General features: G+C 33.8%; 1 protein-coding gene and 2 long non-coding RNA genes across 3 annotated transcripts; all 3 read right to left on the bottom strand.

The window, feature by feature from the left end:
* Positions 1-11,774: 11,774 nt before the first annotated feature.
* Positions 11,775-13,291, bottom strand: LOC134282855 (uncharacterized). Its single transcript, XR_009995371.1, has 3 exons — positions 13,165-13,291; positions 12,534-12,697; positions 11,775-11,896 (listed from the first exon to the last, which is right to left on the bottom strand). It is a non-coding gene; the product is annotated as an uncharacterized LOC134282855 (long non-coding RNA).
* Positions 13,292-18,150: 4,859 nt separating this feature from the next.
* Positions 18,151-20,939, bottom strand: LOC134282925 (alpha-1,3-mannosyl-glycoprotein 4-beta-N-acetylglucosaminyltransferase C-like). Its single transcript, XM_062765352.1, has 2 exons — positions 20,891-20,939; positions 18,151-19,428 (listed from the first exon to the last, which is right to left on the bottom strand). Exons 1-2 carry the CDS (start codon positions 20,937-20,939, stop codon positions 18,284-18,286), a joined length of 1,194 nt encoding a protein of 397 aa, XP_062621336.1. The 3' UTR covers positions 18,151-18,283.
* A 44-nt stretch (positions 20,940-20,983) lies between these two features.
* LOC134282905 (uncharacterized) lies at positions 20,984-21,481 on the bottom strand. Its single transcript, XR_009995385.1, has 3 exons — positions 21,462-21,481; positions 21,340-21,368; positions 20,984-21,065 (listed from the first exon to the last, which is right to left on the bottom strand). It is a non-coding gene; the product is annotated as an uncharacterized LOC134282905 (long non-coding RNA).
* Positions 21,482-27,071: the final 5,590 nt, after the last annotated feature.

Raw genomic sequence — 27,071 nt, 5'->3', positions numbered from 1 at the left:
CATATAGAAAAAAAAATGTTCCTTTCCATCTGTTTTGATGTCATTTACAGTAAAATTAGTCCATATCTAGGAGAAGTGTAATGTAAAAATATTCACATCCCATTTCCAAGAGCATTAATACATGTAAATCTGTTCTTAGATAGGAGAACTGTGAACACCTGCACAAATCCCCCCCCCCCTTCCGTAAAATTGACAATTTTGAAGTACATGTACATGTAGACTAACCAGGGCATGTTTCAAGTTTCCTGAAACTATCCCCTTAGATTGAAACTAATATGAAATAAAATTTTCCCTATCCATTCTCTATTACTATGGAAACAGGAATGCAAGATTTGTTACCATGGAGACAGGAATACCAGATTTTTAATCAAAATGGCTGCGTTTAACGTAACAATATTCCCAAAACTACATTACTCTTTTATAAAACCTGTGTAATGAATTAAATGTGAACTAAATTTTTTGGCAAATTAAATTTGCATCTTTACGATGTTGCAAAAATATAATGCATTTTGTAATGCTATGTCAAATAATTGCAAAACCTTGTGGCTTTTCCTTTTTCAAGATTTGGTCAAACTTGAAAAATTCTGAGATGAAACGAAAACAAGCAGGACATTCATAATATTTTACATTTCAACTTGTTACTTTGTATACTTATTTATCAAATTCATGGGCAACTGCAAACCACATATACTTTGAATGAAGTCAAAAATTTATCCCCCCCTTCTGATTTTTAGCTCTACTGGTCAGAGACCAGAAGAGCTTATGCGATAGTAATGCGTCCGTCGTCCGTCCGTCTGTCTGTCCGTCTGTCTGTAAACAATTTTTCAAAATGCTACTCCTCCTACAGTTTTGGTCTAATTTCAATATAACTTGGCACACAAGTAGACTACACTAAGATACATAATTCTGTATATCGGTTTTTGATTTCGATGAACGGTGTTGCCGTGGTTACTAAAAATAGAAATTTCTGTGAAATTCTTTCAAAACGCTACTCCTCCTACAGTTTTGGTCTGATTTCAGTATAACTTGGCACACAAGTAGACTACACTAAGATACATAATTCTGTGTATCGGTTTTTGATTTCGATGAACGGTGTTGCCGTGGTTACTAAAAATAGAAATTTCTCTGAAATTCTTTCAAAATGCTACTCCTCCTACAGTTTTGGTCTGATTTCAGTATTACTTGGCAAACAAGTAGAATACACTAAGATACATAATTCTGTGTATCGGTTTTTGATTTTGATGAACGGTGTTGCCGTGGTTACTAAAAATAGAAATTTCTGTGAAATTCTTTCAAAATGCTACTCCTCCTACAGTTTTGGTTTGATTTCTTTATAACTTGGCACACAAGTAGAATACACTAAGATACATAATTCTGTTTATCGGTTTTTGATTTCGATGAATGGTGTTGCCGTGGTTACTAAAAATAGAAATATCTGTAAAATTGTTTCAAAATGCTACTCCTCCTACAGTTTTGGTCTGATTTCATTATAACTTGGCACATAAGTAGAATACACTAAGATACATAATTCTGTGTATCGAATTTTAATTTTGATGAACGGTGTTGCCGTGGTTACTAAAAATAGAAATGTCTGTAAAATTGTTTCAAAATGCTACTCCTCCTACAGTTTTGGTCTGATTTCAGTATAACTTGGCACACAAGTAGACTACACTAAGAACATAAAGAGACTTTATCAACGATCATTATTCTATTTAGTTTCAAATCCCAGCTGCTTAAGTACTTTTCTCTTCCTTTGCTATAAGTTCAAACCAGTAGAGCTTCAGTCTCGACAGAGACTTCTGGTTTCTTTTGAAACTTATGAAACACGGCTTTAAACTTGGGAAAAATTACATTGGTTTAAAAGAAAATCACATCCTCTTGGGTAAGTTATCTTGGATTTAAACATAAATATCCAATAATGGACAACTTTAAACATAGTGTTTGGCATATAATTGATAATTAGGTTTGCAATGGATCTTCTGTATTCTGTAAAGTCAGTTGAAACAATGCCCCCCCCCCTCCATGAGACACTGTCCTCCACAAGTATCATTTCAAGGAAGTTCTTCCTTTCATTTTACTAGGTTCCTGCGAACACCTCATCACACCAACTATATCAATCTCCTTTTCTTTTTTTCACATGTAAATATAAATTCTGAAAACAAGAGAACTTTTCGCTTTTTTTATTTTTTATATTTGCAACATTTAGAGTACATGTATTCTCAACTACATATAATTAGATTTACGTGAAAAAGTTTACTGTTTCTGCTGCTCTGAAAATCTTATCTCTGATTTTTCCACTTTATAGTTTTTGTTGGTCAGGCATGTACCAGTAATGACCTACATTGACATAGGCAAGTAACACTGATAATTAGTTAATGAGAATTATGCTGAGTTGAGTTTTTTGGCAAGGTACAGGATAAAGCTTGATAAGTTCTAAAACATATTGTTATACGGCATAAGATTTGAGGATGCCATCACATAATATGATAAACATATTCCTATTATATTTGAACTTTGACATCTCAAACACTGATATCTTGAAGACAGTGGGTACAAGTATGTTGAAGTGGGTTGGAATTCAGCTTTCACTTGCCCGGTTTCAAACCTAAAATATGGCATCCCCTCTCAACCTGCAATGATAAACAATTCCTGCACTTTCCAATATACACCGATTTCAAGCTAATTAAATGTGTATGTAATCCTTTAGAAAGTTGTTTTCTTTATTCTAGTATAAGAATTGTTCTGTTACTGGACAGGTATTAAATTTTGTTTAAAAAATAAAAAGAAATAAGCAAGGTTTAAATTAAGATAAGCTGAAATATTTTTTAATGATTTAAGGACAGATGAGCCAAACAAACTTTTGTCAAAGATTTTTTGTTTGTATCATCTGTCCTTAATTTACTTTCATATTTTAAGAATGGTTACCTTGAAAAGAACAAAAATCTAGGCTGTCCACTTTCTTGCAGAATGCACTTGAACTTCAGTCATGGCCTATTTGCTCCTAGCTGTTTTGGTTTACTGGTCTTACTTTTTCCTTATTCATCTTATATGGTAAATCCTTTGTTGAAAAAATTATGAAAATAATTATTTCTTAGGAACATGATCAAAAAGAAAATTCATTTCATTCATACATAGACATGTTCATGTGTGTGGTCATCTTACCAGTAGTGAATATTTGCCTGAGTATCAAATAATTTGTTTAGAATATTATAAAACATGGTCAGTGTTTGTATAAAACAAATATTATAAATCAGAGGTGAATATTCTACATGTACATGTATATAGTTTTATTATACCCTCCGCTAGAAAAGTGGGAGGGTATACTGTAATCGGTATGTCCATCTAGCTGTACGTCCATCTGTCTGTTACGCTTTAGGGTACCCATCTCTTATTATCCACAACTCCTCTTATACCACTGCAATGAGTGAAATTTAATGTACCTTTCACAGAATCTTTATTACATATTGCCATTGTGCACCTCCTATTTCACTTTTTGATCCGACTATACATAGTTTGGGTTTCCCGGCCACAGTAAAACATGGACTTGGTCATCAGTTATAATCATATGGGAGGCAGGGGGTATCATTTAGTGAGCTCATTGCTCACAGTACCTCTAGTTAAATTTTGTTTTAACACTAATACATATGTACAAGTGTACATATATATTTTTTACTGTTTGCTATTTGAAAAGATTATTATTATTCACACAAAATTGAACTATAGATTATACAGTACCGGTACTTCACAGACGAATGAAAGAGTCTATATATACAAACAAAAATAACTCAATAAATATTTCCAGTGCATTCTTAACCTAGATCTATTTTGTCAATACGTATAGTACCGTTTTGGATATATATGATTAATTTAAAGTTTAAATGATAGAAGCTATTAAATAAAACAATGACATCAAAACAAGCATGCTGTTTTCCTATTTTCTGCTTATGAACATCTCATGACCATATTTTGCTGATATATAGAATACTATTTAAAAAAAACTTAGCTACTTTATGCTTGTGCTCACACATTATAAATGTTCGATGCACTTTTTTTTTATAGAAACAAACTTGCTCTAGTTTTAATATTTTAACAACACAAATCTGTAAAATATGTGTCTAATGCCAATAAAGAATTGAAATAATAGGATAAACAATGAATGAAAACTGACCGAAGTGGAAATTTATATTATAAAGATAAATAATGTTCACTTAAAAGTCTCTCTCAGCACATCATAAAAAGTAAACCTACTGAATGGCACAGATTTTATACAATCTCTATATAGACATTTATATTTCGGGGGGTGGGAGAGTTCACCTGTATCAGTAAGTAATGTTTATATGCTTCAAATTCATTTTTATTGATAAAAATAATTAATTCATTGGTCAGAAAGTCAAAAGGTATAGTTCGCTTGATTTGATAAGGAATCACCACTGACCACTACCGGTAAAACAACTGTGTATTGTAAGAAATTAAGAAAATATGTATTGGTTAATCTTGATATTTTTGTAATGCTCAGTATATACATAAATTTACCTTCTGTCTTCATTGTTTAAGATGTCTAGCCTTCTTTTCTTCTTCCAGACTGTAAAACTTTGATGAGATGTTCATGCAGTTTACTTAATACACATTGTACCTCCAAACGTTAGAGAGTAGTTCAAGGGGAGTAATTAGGAAGCAAAAAAATGCTTCAAAATGTAGAAAAAAGTAATCTTTACCTTTGAATTTCTTTACAATCTTTGAATCTCCCATCAATATTTTACATATTTTGATATAATCAAATATCAGCCTTTCATATTTAATTATTACTAAATTTGTAATCAGTGTGCCTTTTTTGTTTTAAGCCTCCAAAAACTCCACTAAACCAATCACATATCTGATATGTTATAATATGTAAAATGGCCATTCACTCTTGAGAGATTAAATTAAAACTACAGATATAATTACTTTAATTTGTAGTATTAAATTTAAATAACGAAAACATATTAAGTTATCCCTTTTCATTTCTGGACACAGTTTTTCTTGATAAGTACACGTTTTTCAAAATTAACGAAATTGAAGAATTTTGCACCCCGTTTCTATGGCAACCAAGGGTCTATTTCATAAACCCACTTTAGATTTAACAATTAATGGCATAGTTGTTTAAAATTATTATTAAAAAATCAAAATGTTTTTCTCTGCGTGGCAACAAATTTTGATAATTGCAGAGAATTGATATTAAATCGTTTCAGATGTCTCTGCATCATTGACCTCTCAATCGGTGGTAAATATATTTTCACAAGCTCAATTCAATAACATATTAAATGAATTAACAATCAGTCAATCTGGAAAATTAAACGAGGATATCTGTCAAAATGCTCTAAATACGACAAATAATATGTTTGAGCAAGAAAAATGTTAACTTATTTTTTCCCAACTGAAATATAGTTTCCATTGTTCCTATATCAACCTAACAAATTGTTACTGGGATTTTTTTGTGTTTGTGAATATAGAACTGGTATTTCTCAAGATTATTTAAACCTTTTGTAACATTTTACATTTATAGCTTAACTGAGGCAGCTTAAATGAACTTTTCCGTTTGTCCGTCCGACCGTCTGTAAACTTTTCACATTTCTGACTTCTCAAAACCACTGGGCCAATTTATCAAACTTGATACATACCATTCTTGGAAGAAGGAATTATAAATTGTAACCAGAAGTCTCTGTTGAGACTGTAGCTCTACTGGTTTGTACTTATAACAAAGGATGAGAAAAGAAGCTATTGCCGTCAGACCAAAACTGTAGAAGTAGCGTTTTAAAGGAACTTCACAGACATTTCTATTTTTAGTAACAATGGCAACACCGTTCATCGAAATAAAAAAAAACTGATGCATTATTTTATATATCTTTGTGTAGTCTACTTGTGTACCAAGTTATATTGAAATCAGACCAAAACTGTAGGAGGAGTAGAGTTTTAAAGGAATTTCACAGAAAATTATATTTTTAGTAACCATGGCAACACTATTCATCGAAATCAAAAACTGATGCACTATTCTATGTATCTCAGTGTAGTCTACTTGTGTGCCAAGTTATATTGAAATCGGGCCAAAACTGTAGAAGGAGTACCGTTTTAAAGGAATTTTACAGACATTTCTATTTTTAGTAACTTGGCAAGACTGTTCATAATATGTGGCGTTGGTAGTCCACTGGTTAAGGTTCCAGACTCCAAACCGAAAGGTTGTTAGTTCGAATCCTGGCCACGACAAGTCGACATTGTGTCCTTGGGAAAGGCACTTTACACGAATTTCCTCGCTCCACCCAAGTGTAAAAGGGATACCTGGCTATAGACAGTAAAAGATATTGTCAGAATGTTAGTGTTCTAGTGCTGATAACGGCAGCTTGCACTGGGAAAGATTCTGGATTGTTAAGGTCTGCTGGGGTAATGATGTATTGTAAAGCGCTTTGAGTAGCATTTATGCTAGAAAAGCGCTATATAAAAATAGTCATTACTGTAAACCAACTTTTATTCGCGTGCGAGAAATTTTCGCGAAGTTCGCGAGAGCCTTGTCATCGCGAATATTTCTCGCCGTGAACCGGTCATTATGATAATTTTGTCTTTCAAAAACAGATGCAAAGAGGCTTGATCGCGAAAATTAATCGTCGCGAACTAGTTTATTCCTGGTAATTCGCGAAATAAAGTCGTCGCGAATAAAAGTTGGTTTACAGTATTTATTATTAATCGAAATCAAAAACTGATGCACTATTTTATGTATCTTAGTGTAGTCTACTCGTGTGCCAAGTTATATTGAAATCAGATCAAAACTGTTGGAGGAGTAGCATTTCAAAGGAATTTCACAGAAAAATTCTATTTCTAGTTCATCGAAATAAAAAAAACGATGCACTTTTTTATGTGTCATTATGTAGTCTACTTGTATGCCAAGTTATATTGAAATCAGATCAAAACTGTAGGAGGAGTAGCATTTCAAAGGTATTTCACAGAAAATTCTATTTTTAGTTACCATGGCAACACTGTTCATCGAAATCAAAAACCGATGCACTATTTTATGTATCTTAGTGTAGTCTACTTGTATGCCAAGTTATATTGAAATCAGACCAAAACTATAGAAGGAGTAGCGTTTTGAAAAATTGTTTACAGACAGACAGACAGAAGGACGGACGCCGGACGCATTACTATCGCATAAGCTCTTCTGGTCTCTGACCAGTAGAGCTAAAAATAAAGGGCCTCGCCCCCAAAAAGGGAAGATTAATTAATTGTATGCTGTTTAACGTCCCTGTCGTGAATTTTTTACTTGTGCAAGTCAAGGAAAGACAAAAATAGAGGGGGTCGTTAAAGAATCTCAGGAACCACAGGACCATAAAGCTGAAACTTTTAAGGAAGCACTCCAGGAGTAAGGGTAGTGAAGATGCCAAACTGTTCAAATCATGACTCTTAGGTTTAGCGCAGGGTCACAATAGGACACCCTAGTTTTACACTAAAATATATAGGACAAATCTTCTAAAGAACCACTTGGCCAGATCTACAAAAGTTGAAGCTGGTGAAGAACAGCATGGCCATTATGATAGTGACGCAGGTGAGCATTGTGGTCCATTGAACTCATGTTAACACAGTGAACATGATCTTGCACGAATGGTTTAAAGTGTAAGCTTCCAATGATTCTCCATTGCAAATAAACGTCCACGAAAAGACTTTTATACTTTTTCCGTGAGTGAAAAACTTGCAAGAAGGATCTTGGGTCAAGGTCAGCATCTAGTTATTCTTCATTACTAAACCATAGCTGAAACAAGTTTTATACTCTCGACTTTTTCAAAATGACCTGGGTTCAAGGTGAAACCAGACCCTTGTAACATAACTTTTAAGTTTCCAATAATTTTTATTTACTACATCAAAAATTTAAAATGAAAATATTTTTTTTACTTATTCGTCCAGTGACTTTGAACTTGTTGAAATGAGCTTTCATGACACTGTCGGGTCACAAGCAATTTTTGTACTCGGTATGGGCTTTCATTGTTTCTCTTTATCAAAGATATAGCCCAAGGAAGTTGCTAGGACAGACTTGTGGACGAATAGACAGACAGACAACGAGATTTTAAATTACCCCTACGTTTGCAGAGGGTTTAGAAAATTCCTAGTATGAGACCTGTAGTAGACATCCAGATTACGTATGCTCTTTATAATGTTTTCAAAAAATTAAGTTCGAATTTGATTTTCAAATTTGAAAAAAAGTTGTTGGGTTAGAGTTGTGTTGACAAAGGGGGTACCGTATATGCAAATCTTTGCAAAAGATTGACTTAGTGAAAAAAAAAGCAATTTTTCGCTCAATATTTTTCATAAATTAAAATTCATGCAGTATGTACATGTATACGTCTCTGATATATTTACAAGTGATCCGCATTACAAAAAATAGCTTTAAAACATCCGGACTGAAGGGGCACTATGGGGAGTCATAATTTGAATCTACACAACCTGGGATGCTTTCATGTTATTAACAAGAATTATTATGACGATGCCTTTCTCGAGAACAATGCACCTGAACTTTACTGTAATTGAATGTTAAAGTTCAATGAAAATGTATTTTTTTCTGGCTTATTTTGTTTAGCATGATCTTGAAGGGCAAGACAGTCAATCGCCTTAAAGCAATATATGGCGTATGTACAATGAAAATTATTAGACTAAAATTATAAGAACTTATTATGTTCCCCAAACGAAGTTGGGGAACATATTGTTTTTACTCTGTTTCTTATTATTATTATTCTTATTATTTTTCTTCTTCCTGGGAAAATTTTGTCCACGAGTGATCTTGTAAACTATACATCCGACTTAGGTGAAACCTTTTTAGGGTCAGTAGGCATGTTATGTAGAGTTGCCGAACGAAGGTCATTTTGCGCGCACGTGCTTGCAAGAGCGCGCACGTGCAACACGTGAAATGACCAATATAATGGATATTGCCGTAACTTTTCTATATTTTGATGAAATTTTTTGAATCTCATAATGTAAGGATACATTAGTAGTATAGACAAGATAGCATGGTCAAAATAGCAAGATCTAACGCGCATGCACGTGCGCTTCGCTCTGATTGGCTGAAACTAAAGTCTCAATATCTTTCTTGTTTCTTGTCATAATCCTTTGAAATTTTGAACATAGTCCTACATTATGAAGATCTACCACATGATATATAAGAATTTTCATGAAAGCATGCGCATGTGCGCGTGCTGCAAGCTGATTGGCTGAAACTTTAAATGGCAATATCTCCTTTGTTTTTTGACGAAATTCTTTGAAATTTAAAATATAGTCATGCATTAGGATATCCTACAAAATGATATAGAAAAAAAATCATGATATCACGCGCATGCACGTGTGCTGCAATCTGATTGGCTGAAACTTTAAATGGCTATTTCTCCTTTGTTTTTTGACGAAATTCTTTGAAATTTAAAATATAATCATGCATTAGGATATCCTACAAAATGATATTAAAATAAATCATAAAATCACGCGCATACACGTGTGCTGCAATCTGATTGGCTGAAACTTTAAATGGCTATAACTCCCTTGTTTTTCAACCAAACAGGATGGGATTTAGAACATAGATAGATGTAAGGGACTCCTTCAAGAAGGTATGATCATCATGCACGTGCACGCACGTGCATGCATTTGAACGAGTGAAATTAAAAATACACTTGAATGAGTGATTTTTAATAGTTTTGGACTGAATGCTTTAATAAATAGTATATTAGAATATATAGATAGTGTAGACAAGATAATATGGTCATAACGCACATGCATTCACATGCGCTTGGGTGCAATGCTAAAAATTGAATATAATTGGTATCCTTCTGGAAAAACGTTGTTAAAGTCAAAAATGCACAGAGTTTGTCTTATTTAATGAAACTTGCAGGGAATATGGCACCGAAAGGGAGTTGGGGAGCGTTTGGGGAACATCTGTAACGGTTCCCGTTACAATTAGCACTAGTTATTATTATTATTATTCTTTTTTCTTCTTATTTCTTCTCCGGTAATTTTTTGTCCGCGAGTGTTCTCAGAAACTGTTCACCAAACAAAGTTAAAACCTTTTTAGGGTTAATAGGTGTGTTGTGTAGATGTGCCGAACGAAGGTCATTTTGCGCGCATACGCATGCACGTGCGGGCGCGTGAAGTGAGTGAAATGTCTGATATAATTTATATGGCCATAACTTTTACATTTTTTGATGAAATACTTTAAAACTCATTATATAAGGATATATTAATAATGTAGATAATATGACATGGTCAATAAATCACGAACTCACGTGCATGCACGTGCGCTGCCTTCTGATTGGCTGAAACAAAAATCTCAATATCTTTTTTGTTTTTTGCGGAAATGCTTTGAAATTTTAAACATAGTCATGCATTAAGATATACTACAGTATGACATATAACAATTTTCACGAAAACACGCGCATGCACGTGCGCTGCAATCTGATTGGCTGAAACTTTAAATGGTTATATCTCCTTTGTTTTCTGACGAAATGCTTTGAATTTTAAAACATAGTCATGAGTTAGATATCCTGCAATATGATATACAAAAAATTTCAAGAAATCACGCGCATGCACGCGTGCTGCAATCTGATTGGCTGAAACTTGAAATGGCTATATCTCCTTTGTTTTCTGACGAAATGCTTTGAATTTTAAAACATAGTCATGCGTTAGGATATCCTGCAATATGATATACAAAAAATTTCAAGAAATCACGCGCATGCACGCGTGCTGCAATCTGATTGGCTGAAACTTGAAATGGCTATATCTCCTTTGTTTTTTGACGAAATGCTTTGAAATTTAAAACATAGTCATGCATTAGAATATCCTACAATATGATTTAGAAAAAAAATCATGAAATCACGCGGATGCACGTGTGCTGCAATCTGATTGGCTGAAACTTGAAATGGCTATAACTCCCTTGGTTTTCAACCAAACAGGATGGTATTTACAACATAGATAGATATAAGGGCCTCCTACAAGAAAGTATGGTCATCATGCACGTGCACGTACGTGCATGCATTTGGAATGAGTGAAATTGAATGGATGATTTTTAATACTTTTGGACTAAATGCTTTAATATAGAGTATATTTCAATAAATAGAAAATGTAGATAAGACGATATGATCATTACGCACGTGCATACACATGCGCACGCCTGCAATGTTAAACTTAGAATATAATTGGTATCCTTCTGGGAAAACGTTGTTAAAGTCAAAAATGCACAGATGTTGTCTTATTTAATAAGACTTACATGGAATATGGCACCAAAAGGGAGTTGGGGAGCGTTTGGGGAACATCTGTAACGGTTCCCGTTACAATTAGCACTAGTTATTTGTATCATTACTTTATATAAAGATAGAACTTTTCCGTAAATTACAAAATCAAAGTCAATTGCGTTATAAAGATATCACAATTTAATTTGGATTCTCGGAATTTTCTCCGACTCGGAAGAAAATACAAAAGATTTAAATAACACATTACAGAGAAGATAAAACTATTATTAGATGAAAAGAGGTGTTCTCCTTGTTCAGAATTGTATGAAAAGCTTTAATTTAAATGTATTAACTATATTTCTTTACTTAATTTTATATTTTTTTGATCAGTTACGCCATATATGGCTTTAAATACAGTAAATGATTCGGTGACAATGAGCTTAATTTTAAATCAAAGCCAATTTAAAATAGTTGGTTCTGTTAGTCCAAATACAATATCAAGATAGTTAAAGTACTTTCTTTTGAGAAAACTAGAAATTGAACATGAATAAGAAAAGTGTATAAAGATTTATTGTACATCTTCAATCTTGATTTTCTACAAATCATAAAAAATTCCTTCAACTGATCAGTTCAACGAAGCGCGAAGTGGAACACTTGGGGCATCTGGTATTTTTCTGCAAAAAAAAAGAGAATTATAAGGAATATTTTTCTTAAATAATAATATCTGGTAATATAAAAAGAATTTAAAAGCTAATATCCACGACTCTAACACAACATTACGTAGTCTGCTCCTTTGGCCGATAATGAACTTCTGATCATGAGCATTTTTTATGCAATTTGCATACATCTATCTCATTAACATATTTTTGATAACAAACTACGCACGGAAAGACAAATAAACCTAGAAATCTAGAAAAAATCAACATTGTAATATATTACATTCTTTACCTTTTTCTGAAAATATCCTTCAATTGAATCTGAATTTTTGACATATCTATAACTTGATATTAGGCAAAATATTAACCCAAAATTTGGAAACAGGAGGGGACATCGGTGTTGACGTTTTCCTGCCATGTCAGATAATGAAATTGCTTTTAAAGAAAGGCATGGAAAGGGTCCGATATTTGGGACTTGCCATATACATGTACTGCGGTATATATATAAATTTGTTCAGAAATTAACAGGAAAGACAGGATTTGTCGTTGCTGCATCTCATAAAATCGTTTTATCATAATTTCAATTGATTAAATGATCATTAAATTCAAGCAAAACTTATAACACAATAAATAGAAGGTAAAAACGATTACATACAGAAGATTGCTTAGGCTTCTTTTGGATTTCGCCTTAATTATGACTTTTCCATCCTTTACTTTCACTTTCAGTTTACTTCTTCTCCCCCAAAGAAAACCTTCCACGGGTGTTGTGAACAGTTCCATAGATATCAAAAGCAGAATAAGGACAAATGTACCTGAAAACTAATTCATTTATGAAATATTAAACAAGAGGTTCATGAGTCACAATACTGACCTGAGTTACTGTAGCTAATCTGTTCTTAATCAGTAGATTTTTCCCCAATATATGCGTTTGTAAACACAAGATAATAGATATTATTTTAATGATAATCATTCTTTAAAATTAAGTAAACATGTTTTGTTTCTTTTCAAAAACACTATTTTTTCCAGAACAGATTTTGAAATTAAAAGAGTGTATCATTGCTCTAAGTCAAATTAATGTACCGGTACATAGAAATTGGACGGCTAAGGGATGGAGAAATTAAGAAGAAATCAAATTGATGGTAGAACGTTGAAACCTGAACAGCTAAAACATTTTTTCAACTACATACAGAACATATAATTAAAAATAGGTTACACGATATATCGTTAAGCTTGTCTTAGACTTTTGCGAAAATCAGTTTCAAAGAAACATAAGATGACGTTCTTACCTTCATCGTTACAAGTATGTCTTAAACTCACTTCAAAGTTAATTAAAAAGCTGAAATTTATAGATACAGAATTAATGACCCGTCATCATTAAGCCAGTAAGAATTCAAACGCCCATAATGTCATGCGTTTTCGATGCTTTGATATAATTATAAACTTAGGAATATGCACAAAATTAATTCGAATTTCATCTGCACAACGCATGCATTTACGTCATCATATTTATTTGTTATGAATTGATAATGAAGCGGTTTTCAATTTATTTACGTCGTGCATGTATATTTTTCTTGTTTTAATTTCCTTCTTTTATTATTTAAAAAAGTGCATCTAAAAGTACAACCAAATTTCTACAAAATTCCCAGGCTGAAGGTGATTTGTATTTTTTTCTAAATGAAGAGCCATCCCATTCTCTCAGTAGACAGAATCAATCCATGGCCTCAGGGAAAATATTGAAAACAAAAATCAAAATGTGTTTGTGAAACACTAATGCCCCCGTATGGCAACATGGCGAAGATTTAACTTTTTTTAAACTGTATTTCAGCCACTACATTTAGAGAGAGCCAATATGATATATGGTTTTAGATAATAAAAAAAAAAAATAAAATGACCTCGGAAGTGGACACTCTAGACATGTTTCAAGGACAATTTCATTAGATTTTGGGACTGGACGGATTTAAGCGCATACCTTACATTCTTCTTGTTAAAATCATGACCCCCGGGTGTTAGGCGGGGCATAACAGGTAATCAAAGTTTTACATGGGAGAACACTTTTTAAAATCTTCTTAAAAATCATTGGGACAGAAAAGCCGAAACTTATGTGAAAGCCTCTTGGGGTAGTGTAGATTCTAAAATGTAACAAGAGACCCATGGGCCTTATAGGTCACTTGAGCATTATGCAACTTTCCAGTGACTGAATTTGATTCATGTTTTAAGCCAGATGCTATGGCATTCACAATTTTGAAAGAAGCATCATTGATCATTATAACAATACACTTAGCAGTTGCTTCGTTTGGTTACTGAATACCCAAAAGCAGGGTAGGGGAGCAAAAAATGCATGTCAACTAATCAGTAGTGCCCCTTTCACACATGAACCCCTGACCCTTAGGCCTAGATCCAAACATTGCACAATTTTTAAAAAGGCATCCTTGCTTTTCAAAAATATTTGATTAATATCAAGGAGCAGATTTCAAACAATTCATTCATTTTTAGTATATAAGTACCCCCCCCCCCCCAAATCCCGTCTATGGTACCCCTGACCCAGGGGCCTTGAAATTCACAATTCTGGAAGATTAGGACCCTTGCTCATCATAACTATATAGGTATGTTCACCTGCTTAATACCTAGGAGCAGAAAGGAAAATTTTCAAAGAATTCATGTATTATCAATAGAGCCCCGCCCTTACACCAGAAACCCGACCCTGGGGCCATAAAATTCACAATTTTGGAAGAGGTATTCTTGTTCATCATAACTATATACCACAGGCACTTGTTTCTGTAATAATTTTTTGACCCATAGTATAATAATAACACAAGGTATCTAACTCCGATTTACACCGAGTACCCCCCTCCCTTAGAATCGCGCTCATTTACACTTTCAGAGGAAATACACGGGTAAACTGTTTATACCTATGTCTTCTACGATAATTTATCTACACAACCATATCTGGCATACTTGTCTTTATTTTCTTTTATCTCCGTAATCAGCGTCAAAACTCTGCTCGCCGAGCGGAAAGTAAAACTGTACCATAGAATTGTATGTTTTAATCTCGGGCAAAGAGAAAAATTAAAGAATGCATGGGTTTAAAAATTCAATCCCAGATTTTAAATATTGCATTGAATTAATAAAATTTCATAGTGTCTTATTTTCCATAAAAACGCTACGATGTTTTCCGGTGTAATTTTAGAAACAGATTTTTAGCCAATCAAATTCGAGGTCTAATTCTTTGCCCGAGACTATAACATACAATTCTATGGTACAGTTTTACTTTCCGCTCGGCGAGCAGAGTTTTGACGCTGATTACGGAGATAAAAGAAAATGAAAGAAAAAGTGAGCTAGCTCACATACCCCACGCTCCCCCAAAACTTGACGGTGAAACACATAATGAAAGGCACAGTGCTTTTTAAATACATAGTATAGATCAAAAAGGGCAATAATTGAAAAAAAATCTTCACATTAAAATGTCTTACATATGAGGACATTTAAATGTGGAATGAAGTTTCTAGATAAACAATGGAATCAAAATTTCTTGGCATTATACAAATCCAAACATTAATTTGAAGTGGTTGGGGGGGGGGGGAGAAATTTTCTTGAATAATAGGCAAAACTCTTTGGGATAAAAGAAACTATATACAACAGTTTAAGAGGAGTGGTTCTGACAAACTGTTCATTTCTATATTCAAAATATGGCCAAAAAGTCTAAGTTGGAAAGTGTGGAAATTCCCGGAAAAATAAAGGAATCGGAATTTCCTGGTAATATGCACATCTACACATTGTGTCCTAAATAACTGCAAAGTTTGAAGAAATTCTGTGCAGTGGTTTATGAGGAGTTGCGCTGACAAACTGTTCACCTCTATATTCAAAGTATGGCCAAATGCCTAAGTTAAAAAGTGCGGAAATTCTTGGAAAAAATGATGGAATCGGAATTTCCTGGTAATATGCACATCTACACATTGTGTTCTAAATACCTGCAAAGTTTGACGAAATTCTGTGCAGCGGTTTATGAGGAGTTGCGCTGACAAACTGTTCATCCCTATATTCAAGGTATGGCCAAATGCCTAAGTTAAAAAGTGCGAAAATTCCCGGAAAAATAATGGAATCGGAATTTCCTGGTAATGTGCATATCTACACATTGTGTCCTAAATAACTGCAAAGTTTGACGAAATTCTGTGCAGCGGTTTATGAGGAGTTGCGCTGACAAACTGTTCATCCCTATATTCAAGGTATGGCCAAATGCCTAAGTTAAAAAGTGAGGAAATTCCCGGAAAAAATAATGGAATCGAAATTTCCTGGTAATATGCACATCTACACATTGTGTCCTAAATGCCTGCAAAGTTTGACAAAATTCTGTGCAGCGGTTTATGAGGAGTTGCGCTGACAAACTGTTCATCCCTATATTCAAGGTATGGCCAAATGCCTAAGTTAAAAAGTGAGGAAATTCCCGGAAAAAATAATGGAATCGGAATTTCCTGGTAATATGCACATCTACACATTGTGTCCTAAATACCTGCAAAGTTTGACGAAATTCTGTTCAGCGGTTTATGAGGAGTTGCGCTGACAAACTGTTCATCTCTATATTCAAGGTATGGCCAAATGCCTAAGTTAAAAAGTGCGGAAATTCCCGGAAAAAATAATGGAATTGAAATTTCCTGGTAATATGCACATCTACACATTGTGTCCTAAATACCTGCAAAGTTTGACGAAATTCTCTGCAGGGGTTTATGAGGAGTTGCGCTGACAAAAAAAGAGGACTGACTGACGGACTGACTGACTGACGGACGGGTCAAAAACATTATACCTCCCACAACTAGTTGCGTGGGGTATAATAAAGATATACCAGAACCCCTGACCCTGAGGCCATAAATCAACAATTTTGGTAGAGGCACTTGCTCATCATAACTATGCACTTAGTTTATTTATTTAATACCTAAGAGCAGAGAAGATTTTCAAAGAAATAATGCATTTTCTCTATATAATCTATAGAGCCCCACCCTAACACTAGAACCCTGACCCTGGGGCCATAAATTTAAAATTTTAGTAGAGGCACCCTTGCTCATCATAACTATGCACTTAGTTTATTTATTTAATACCTAGGAGCAGAGAAGAAGATTTTCAAAGAATTCATGTATTTTCACTATATAATCTATAGAGCCCCACCCTAACACCAGAACCCCTGACCCTGGGGCCATAAAATTCACAATTTTGGTAGAGGAACTCTTGCTCATTAAAATATGCACTTAGTAGGTTTATTTAATACCCAGGAGCAGAGAAGAAGATTTTCAAAGAAATTATGCATTTTCACTATATACTTATTTAGCCCCGCCCTAGCACTAGAACCCTTGACCCCAGGGTCATGAATTTCACAATTTTGGTAGAGGACTCAATGCTGATTACAATCATGCAAACAGTTTGACTGCTTGATGTCCAGGAGTAAAGAAGAAGATTTTCAAAGATTGCACTAATTTTAGTGGTTATGGCCCCACCCCTCAGGCCCCAGGGGGGCAGGGATCATGAAATTCACAATTGTTGTTCCCCTTGACCCATAGATGCTTTGTGCCAAATTTGGTTGAAATTGGTTTAGTGGTTGCAGAGAAGAAGCTGAAAATGTTCAAATGTTAACGCACAACGCACGACGACGGACGAAAACAGACCTTGGTAATAGGTCACCTGAGTTTACTCAGGTGACCTAAAAATTGTGGCATTGAAAGGGGGGCTTACAGCGAGGCCACAATAGGTATTTCAACGGAGGAAATCCGGTCGAAGCTCTAAGGATTATATTGTTAAAAGGTTTTGATTGAAAATCTTTCTTCCTCTTCTGGGTATTAAACAAATGAACCTTATCCATAGTTATGATGAGGATGGGTGCCTCTTCCAAAGTTGTGAGTTTCAAAAAGGTCACTGGGTCATGGGATCTGGTATGAGGCGGAGCTCTAATTATAATATACTTAAATTGCATTAATTTTCTGAAAGACTTCTCCTTTGCAACTTGATTGTTTGTATGTTGTTTAATGTCCCATTCGAGAATATTTCACTTATATACTGTAGACGTACTTTTTTTCACGGGGTTATAATTCCGCGGAATCTCAGTTTCTGTTTAATCCGCGGGTAGAAAATTACGCGGATTTTCTAGATTCTCACTATATGCCTTACATTTATTTTAAGTACGCTTGGACAAATTTCCGCGGAAAATTCGTGACCGCGTACATAGCGTAAATTAATACCACGCGGAAAAAAGTACTTCTACAGTATATAGACGCCAACAGATACCGATGAAGAGCTTATAATATAGACTTTATTCAGCACTTTCGGGATTTAAGAACTGAGAACTGAGGGATCTCTTCCTCAGCAGAACTTCCCGATTTGAATTTCAAATTTATTTGAAAGAAGACACAAGTGAGAAACGTTTTATTGCACAAAATTCAAATGTTTAATTGTCTCCTTTTCAACTTCTACTAAGATTTCTCTTAGCATAAGCCAATCCCGTTGTCTGGACTTTACTAAAACCGACAAGCAAATGATATTTTGTAAATAAATATTTTCAGTTGTGTCTATAAAACCATCGATGAAAAACCATTGCAACGTTAGTTTGTCACATTTATTTGATATTCTGTTCAATTCCTGCCCGACTGTAAGTACTCCAGAACGTAGTTTATCTGTATTTATATAACTCCCTGTGCATACAACTATCCTCTTTATAGTTTGAGGAACACGAAAAGATACTGTAATATAACTACCTGCGTCAAATCCATTTGACCAAAAGAATGTGTAGATATTTTTATCGTAAACATTTTCCAGACCAAATTCATCAAACTGACGCATATCTGTATAAAATTTTGCGGGGGGATTAAGGTACTTCGCTTTCAGTATCTCTTTAACTACGTCACGTCTATTGTAATAGGTGACGTTGGCGCTTTCACCAGTGTCAACGTAAAAGAAAAGAGGTGGCTGATATTGAAGATTTGTCTTATAGCTGACCAGTAGCTCGGCAAGCTGTACACTGTCATATGTATTGAGGATATCTACTGCCATTGTAGGCAAAGAATCTGTGTGAAATAATCGTCCATACAAGGAATTTTCTGAGAAGTGAATTTGGCTCCATTCTGTCTGCAGGGAATTGACATGCTGTTTCAAGATCTTGAAGAAGTGAGGTGTGCAGATAGAACCAGGACGAAGTTCAACAAAATACTTTGAAAGATTTTTAGAATATAGATATAGAAATGATTCATCGATGTTTGACTTCGCATCAAAAGATGATATTGTTTTGTTGGTCTCGTATAGTCTATTGTATGAATCCTCGTCAAAATAAATATCTACCGTAGGCCTGATAACGTGAATCAAGCCCTCGTTGACAAAATCCATGTATCGTCTTTCCAGAACTTCATGCAGAGGAAATTTTGATTGGCCTCTGATAAAGGGAATGTACATGACGACAATGTAATGCGTTCTATCCTGCACAGCCGAGTTTTTGAGAATCGAACTTAAAGTCTCCTGTACTAGGTTCAGTTCACTCTTGTTTGAGCTTCTCAGACGAATTCCAATGGAGAGGTAAACTGAAATTATAAAACCAAGTGTATTTTTATGATATGCAATCAATGTTGTAAAAGTAAACTGATGTACACATGTACGGTAAATATAAGCTTTTCAAAGCATTATTGTTTCCGATTGTGTCGGAAAACGTTTTCTTGTTAATTCCCAAATGTCAAATCTTTTTATGTACATACTGAATTGTCGATGGATTTTCCTCTTATTTCATAACAAAGAGCACACGGCGGGTGTGATCGGTCGGCAGGGGATTCTCACTCCTCCATGACACCTGATTCCACCTCTGATGTTTTATTTGTTATTGGACTTTTGAGCTTGAATACTGTTCGTTATCTCCATATACTCTGTATTTAATGTTATGATAAAGGGTGATGGTTCTCATCGCAAATCACGTCATGCACTTGACTCCTCATGGGACTTGTTTTGTCTTAAGATCTAAGTCATGAGAGAAAGTGGTTTTCTATGGTGTTGAAGTAAAAATCTGTTCGTTTGTATGTTATCTAACGACCTGCACTCCTAAACAGTTAGGTCTTTATCGTAACAACACTTCAATTTTTATGGTTTCATCCGAAGGATCGGTTTCCAAGTCCAGCTGTGGGATTCGAACCAACGACGTAAGGATACTTGCGTAGCAAATGCTTGCTTAATGTATCAACGCGAAAGACAAGTGACTTTCACATCGTATGCCAGGTGCTCCTCTGATTACAAAACATGACTCCTTATACATCACCAAGTACATATTCTATCATGTATAATTTAAGTTTATTTTTTGTCCAAACTCATTGAAATTTATTTGAACTTGCCGATCAATGAAAGACGGTACTGCTGCCTTAAACTAATCATTGGAATGTATTGGGCATTAAACCAACATCTTCTAATTTGGGAAGTGGTTTGAGTGTCTACTCCAGGGTCGCGAAGGAGTTGATCCTTACCTCACGGGTTCGAGTCCCACCGAGGGATGTGGAGACCGGTCCTTTGGACGAGACCCTATAAAGCAAGGTCCCGTGTCGCAGAAGGTGCTGGCAGACAAAATATTTCTCGCTGTTCAATGGCATTAAGTGCCGAAAAGATGACAAAATTTGTAGCTCCCCACCGGCAAGAGGTGGCTTCTCCATATGAGTGGAAAAATTCTTGAGAGGGTCGTTAAACAACATAATTTAATCTTCGCAGGGGAAGGGGGGCATGGAAATTAATTAATAATTAATCATGAAGTCACAACAGTAGAAACATATGTGGAAAATGCACAGACAACGTCTCTGACGGTTACAAAAGCCAACATGGTTCTTTACCAGACCCTCTGCTCGTCGAAGATATGAAGAGACCGCTGAGTTGTACAAGACTCAACCGTAGGTAACTGCGGAAGAAAATCAATTTGCAAAGTTCGAGTTCTCTCTTTTTCCAGGCTCTGTTTTAAGAGCTCAAGTGACGAGTAGCACTTTGACGTGTGCTCGGCTTAAATATTTCGATTACCCTTTTTAGAAGAAGGAAATCCAAATACATCCACCACACTTTGATCCATGTTAGCAACCAGCATATACAGCTTGGCCAGCTTAGGGGCCAGTAGAGGAACTCCCTTTGTGATGAACTTCGAGACTGGGACGTCAGCTGTTATATTGGGTTGATCTTGGTGACAACACGATACATTCTAGGCAATGCAAGCACATATCAGGGTATAATAAACACAATATTTGACAAAAATAAGTACAGTTAATAGACCCTTTGTATTATATTGTAACAACATACGTGAAAATATTCCAACGCGAACATTAATTTAACAACGATATTTGGATGATTAGAACAGGATTTAAGCATTTCTCTCATATGAAATAATTAGCAAAGATGTATCTACCTCAGGAAATTAATTAAATTTTATGAATCTTACATTCGTAGACCTTAAAATTTTACAAAATATTTCTTACCTTTTGAATCAATTTGGAATATCGAGGAACTGAAATGATTTTAAAACAAAACTGACAAAGAAATTGATACATGTATTTGAAGAAATTGTATCATTTATTAAAAGAGTGTTAAATTAAATTACCTGCAGATAAAAATATGAATTGCGTGATGATATAGGCGCTGAGTACCACCATAAACAAGCGAATGAGGCTCGGCAAATTAACCTTAATCCAAATGGCCATTTGCCGAATGGTTAGTCAACTTGGAATACGTGGAAAAGTCTATCGAAACGAGAAGATTTAAAAAAAATAAATGGGAGACAGCCATTGATTCTTTTCCGCCATATAGGTACTATGTAAACAATAAAATGAAAAAAAAAGATCAGATTCGTTTTTTTTATTTTGAAAAGGCAAGATTAAGGTACTTTCAACAGTAATATATGTTTTCTTTGGTAATTAGCATGGGAAGATTTATTTACATACGTTGCATAAAAATACATATAAACGCAGGAATATTTTTTAATGCGATAACAAGGAAATAATACCTCAATTTTTAAACGTGTAAATGATTTTCACAAGTGATTTTGAAAAGGTTTTAATTTCCTTATACTTACCCCTTTTGTAATTGAAAACTTGTATTTGAGCATTTCTTGTAAATTCATTTTTTTTTGTGATGGAATACTTAATTTGTTTTTTAAAGATTTGTTTAAAATTGATCATGAATGAAAATTAATTGTAAATATTCAAATGTTTGAAAAGCCGTTCTTTGCACGGAACACATACATCTATATCTCCATTGACTCGAAATCAATATTGGAATCTTGGAGGGTTTTTATATATAAGCTGATATGATAAGAGCAAAACACTAGAAAGACCAAATCAATAGCATGTTCGCCTGCAAATAACATCATCGATTTCAGCAAAAGGCCAAAGAATACTTTTAGGAGAAGTGATTTAGAAAATTAAATCTTTTTTTTTTTCATTTTGAGTTTGTACAATTATCTTCGAATACCTGTTCGGAATAGCGTGTTGACGGAGTAGAAAAGTCGATAACCATCTCGTTTGGAAAGTTTCCTTCTTAGACTGGTTTCTAGTGCATATTTATTGTTAATAAACATAAATAAAATGAGCAAATGTAAAGTATCACATTTTTATAATGCCCTTTATATTATTATTTTTTCAAGCCAAAGATTAAATATTTAATATTTGTAATGGACTCATAGGTATAGTTGTATGTGACGTCAGTTTGATAGAAAATATGGAAATTGCAGAATAAATTCCATTAGGAAGGAGATAAGAGTGTTTTTCTTGTTGGAACGTCGGTCGTCTTAATAATTTGAATCTAGTCTACGCCCTCTTTAACGTTAGGTTAAAAATCGACATCGGTAATGGAAAATATTCAACATGATTGTATATTTCCCTGCATAAAATGTTAAAGACAAGTACCGACCTTTTCCCCAAGTTAAATGATTTCAACAAACGAAAACATGGATGTTCATTTATAGGTAAAACACAGTGTGCGAAAAATAGTCTTATTTTCAGTTTAAAGTATGAATAAGAGTCAAGTTTCATAGGTTACAAAACATGTTTTCGTAAAAGTTTTTGTCTATGTATTCGAAGATACTTGTCAAATAGGTGCGCGACAACTTATTCAGATAATTCTGATATACCTCGCGGTTAACCAAATGTATGACATTTCAATGCATGTGTGGAAATCAATGAGTCATATATTTTAATTAAGCACAGTTTACTCAGGTGACCTAAAAATATGAAAATGACATTCAAACAGGGGTTGTTTATGATATGTTATTTGAAAATAACTTTAAATTTTTGTATTGTATTCTTTTTGTGTACACTTTCAAAGTCGTTTACAGTTTCATGCAGTTTTGTCTTTACGAATAATGTTAATTTGTGATCAATTTTTTTGCATAAAAAGTTATCACAAAATAAAAAATAATGAAAAACGTAATTAAATCATAAGTAAGATCATTTCTGTTTTGCTTCCGAATTTCGTTGAAAATTTAAACATTTCTTACATTATGAAGAATAAGTTTTCTTTAAGCTTTCTCATACTTTTTTTTTCATTTGCATTACAAAATTTGATATAATTTTAAGTTATTATAATCAGCAATAAAATGAAATTGTAACAATTACTTACTTGCTGGCAAAGGATCATTTCTCGTAGCCAATGACATAGACGTCCGCTGGTTACATTTATCTTAAATAGGTTTTTTCCTCAGTAGAGCTGTGGAATCTGAACACAACCAGCCAATAAGAATTATCGACTTTTATCGTAAGATAATGCATTAGGAGGGTATAGAACGCCATCGATTGATAGAAGCAGTAAACTTCTATTTTCAAAGATTTAAAAAAAATTAAAAAAAACATAAAAAAAAATAAAAAATAAATACATTGATTTTATAGACATGCATATTTTTAATGAATACTTAGCCTGGAAATTGTAAAAGAGACCTACACAGTAAAACACGCCTATTACATTTACGATGTGCCAGAGACGGACGATTTTGCTTCGTTATAAGCGTAAGTTACAATAAAAGAAATGACATAATGGTTTGATGACTGAACGTAAAAGCATATTTGGACAAAATTTTTCAAGTAATATCGACTTTTTGAAATGCGAATATAAAATGCTACAAAATAGTTGTATTTTTCTTCAATTTCTTCAATTTGAATGTCGTAAAATACTTTCTTACAAGTCATGTATTTTGATCCATCACTCACCAGAGGGCATATCACACATCGCCTCTGTCAAGTCTAAATGCCAAGATTCTTGGCAAAACTTACTTTTACCTATTGCATTATAAATTATAAATTTAAAACTTCTATATTCTTGCTACAAGTCTTAAATAAAAGTTTTTTAATGAGAATTAGAAACAGATACCGCCTTTTCGCCATATCTTACAAGGGATTATTTCTCGGCAGGATATTACGAACGTGGAAAACTTAAAACGCATTGCCGATAAAAATCATGGTTTATAATTTTTATAGACAAACAACTTGTAGCATTGACACATAGAAATGTAAAGGTGTTAATCTTCTTATGAGCCATTTTATAAACAACATTTGAAAAAAAAATTAAGTTCCTCCGCTTCCGTACTACGTTTTAGACGCTGACAGAGGTATAAGTGGAACGATAACTCTAGATCTGGGTAGAGATTGGTATCTTAATAAAAGCTGTATAACTAGCTATAGGGAACTTCTAAATCGTAATTTTCCATAGTGTCTAAACAAACATGAGGATTTTTTCTATGCAATGACACTTGAACATACCATGACGTACTCGATACTCGGACAACGGCCATATTCTCTCTCTCTCTCTCTCTCTTTGACGTTCAATGATGGAGCGTTCTCGTCTCCACAAAAAAGTTTCAGCTAGTTTTCCAGTCGCTTTGAGAAGAAAAAGCTATATTCCTGGAAAGGTAAAAAGTATTTTTCTCTTCAAAGATCTAAATACTATTTAGATCTTTGGGAAGAAAAAAATCTCTTTAGTAAAAAGTATTTTTAAACTTTCAAATATGTTTGCCAATTTACACCATCCATTTTTGAAGGCATATTAAATACAGATTAAAGCTTCCAAGCTCATAACTAACTTTCTTTCTTGCGAGAATGAAGGGAGAAATGATGTCCATGTAAAATTAATCTCTAAAATATGGATCAGGTTCTTAGCATTTTTAGTTTAACACATTGCCTTATAGTTTGTGTTTAAAAGCTATCTTACACACATTGAGTGTATGCCATCCCAATATATCGATTTATTATGACCTGTTCATGTATTTTCGAACAAAGATAAGGTCGCATCACTTATAATTTATAAGAATAAAATCATATTGAAACGGGTTACAATTAAATAAACATTTACCCCCAACTCCCTTTGAACTTTAGAGAGATTAAATTTTTATATATTGAAAAAAAATGCCTTTACCACCAGGAAACATTGATTCCTCCAAACACAGCAAGTAGAGTCTGTATCTGAAGAAATTTTACTATGGAAAAGAAATAGAAAATTAAAGATTTGGGCAGGTAGTGTGTGAAATATTAATAATACCCGTTAAATCAATTTGTTTCACGGAGGAAGGGGTTAAAAAAACCGTTGATTTCTGTGTGAAACACACTTTTTAAAACCACAAAATAATGATTGATTGATTATTGGTGTTGTAGACCGAGTCGGCAATATCTCAGCCTTATTTTGGCGGACAAAAGAACCCTCTCTACACTGCACACTCAAGAGTTCTTATTCTAAGGTATTTTTCTGCAGTTAGAGTGATTTGCCCTTAGATCTTAATTCTAAAAAATAGAAATTTACAATATATAATTCAATTTGTAATGCATTCAAGTATTCTTAACAATTTTGAAGGCCAAGGTAAATTAACTGAACGTGTTATTTACATGTATTTTCTCTTTTGAAGTAATTAACAGCGATTTCCATTCACTGCTACTGTGTTGTCTTTCAACATTTTTCTCGGGGCTAAATGCCACGCACCATACAGTGAAAATTAAATAAATAAACTCAATATTAAGTCCTTTATACAATATATTTTTGTCAATGTCTAAAAAAAATTTTTGTTCTTGTGTAGAGAGGGTCCTTAACAGTTATCTCTCTTTATTTTTATAAAATCAGTCATGTTTAATGAAAATTTAGTACATAAATATCTAAATATATACATATATATGGAAAAAATCATTTAAATATGTCAACTTATCAAAATTGACTTGGATGTAGGCTGCAGAACTAGATACCGTTAGCTGTTCTTTCGCAGAGTGATTCGATTCTAGACAGAAAAAACCTGAGAGTTTAATAACTGCAAGGACTTCATGACTAGATATTCATATAAAACATTGAACTGTATATACTACGATGCAAACATTTTACAAAAATATTTCCATTTCTAATATTTTTTCTCTGTGATAACTGTTTGAAAGTTGGGGAAGTTTATTTCTTGATTTCTGCTGTAAATTAGGCAGGTTGGTGAGCTAAGGAGGCGTGTGTTCTGTCTCTGTGTCTGACGCTAAGGAGGCCAAATATGCATGTAAATCTCGTGCTGCTGCCTTTGTGTTTGACGTCAGTGTGCAAATTAAATTGGCTATCTTCCTCAATTTATATCTATTAGTCTACATTTTTAATGTCTAAGTCTACAATTTTATTTCACAATGAAATGGAAATATAAGAAATCACTGTCTAGTTTTGAGAGTATGCCAGGGACATCAACAATGTTTTTTTAGCATAACGGGCTTCGCCCGTTATGAATTAGGTGATTAATCGTTTTAGAACTTTCTACCTCATACTTAAGATCTAATTTATGCTATAGTTGGTGACACGTGTGTTCCTTGGGACACTTACGTTTCTTTTTGCAAGCAAATTATTTATCTTCATTTTCCTACGTTATCTTAACAAAAAGCAGAAAAAAGACGTGCAATGTTTTTTATCTTATGAATTAGGTGATTAATCGTTTTAGAAATCTCTACCTCTTGTGACATTTAGGTCGTATTTACCGAGAGGTAAATGTACAACAAAAACCAAGGTAAATTTTTCTGTATTCTACACACCTTACCAGGTATTATCCGATATTGCATAACATGAATGGATGCTTTCAATATAATGCAATCAGTTTTCTGGTGATATTCAAATTCTTTGGAAATGACAATTTATGGTTTATTTATCCATGTCGCGTTTAAATATAAAAGTGTGTGCTAATAGGTCATTGATGAGAAGCATACCAATAGAGACAAGATAC

The sequence above is a fragment of the Saccostrea cucullata genome, unplaced genomic scaffold (assembly GCF_032062105.1).
Source record: "Saccostrea cucullata isolate Sc308-1 unplaced genomic scaffold, CSIRO_AGI_Scuc_v1 ctg406, whole genome shotgun sequence".
NCBI classification, from domain to species: domain Eukaryota; kingdom Metazoa; phylum Mollusca; class Bivalvia; order Ostreida; family Ostreidae; genus Saccostrea; species Saccostrea cuccullata.
This window is presented reverse-complemented; position numbering and strand designations above follow the sequence as displayed.

Excerpts from the sequence above, each read along its gene's own strand:
- LOC134282925 (XM_062765352.1), bottom strand. The coding sequence starts at position 20,939 with ATGGATCAAAGTGTGGTGGATGTATTTGGATTTCCTTCTTCTAAAAAG. Across the intron at positions 19,429-20,890 it reads ATTTCCTTCTTCTAAAAAGG|TTTACCTCTCCATTGGAATT; the intron begins GTAATCGAAATA and ends TTATAATTTCAG.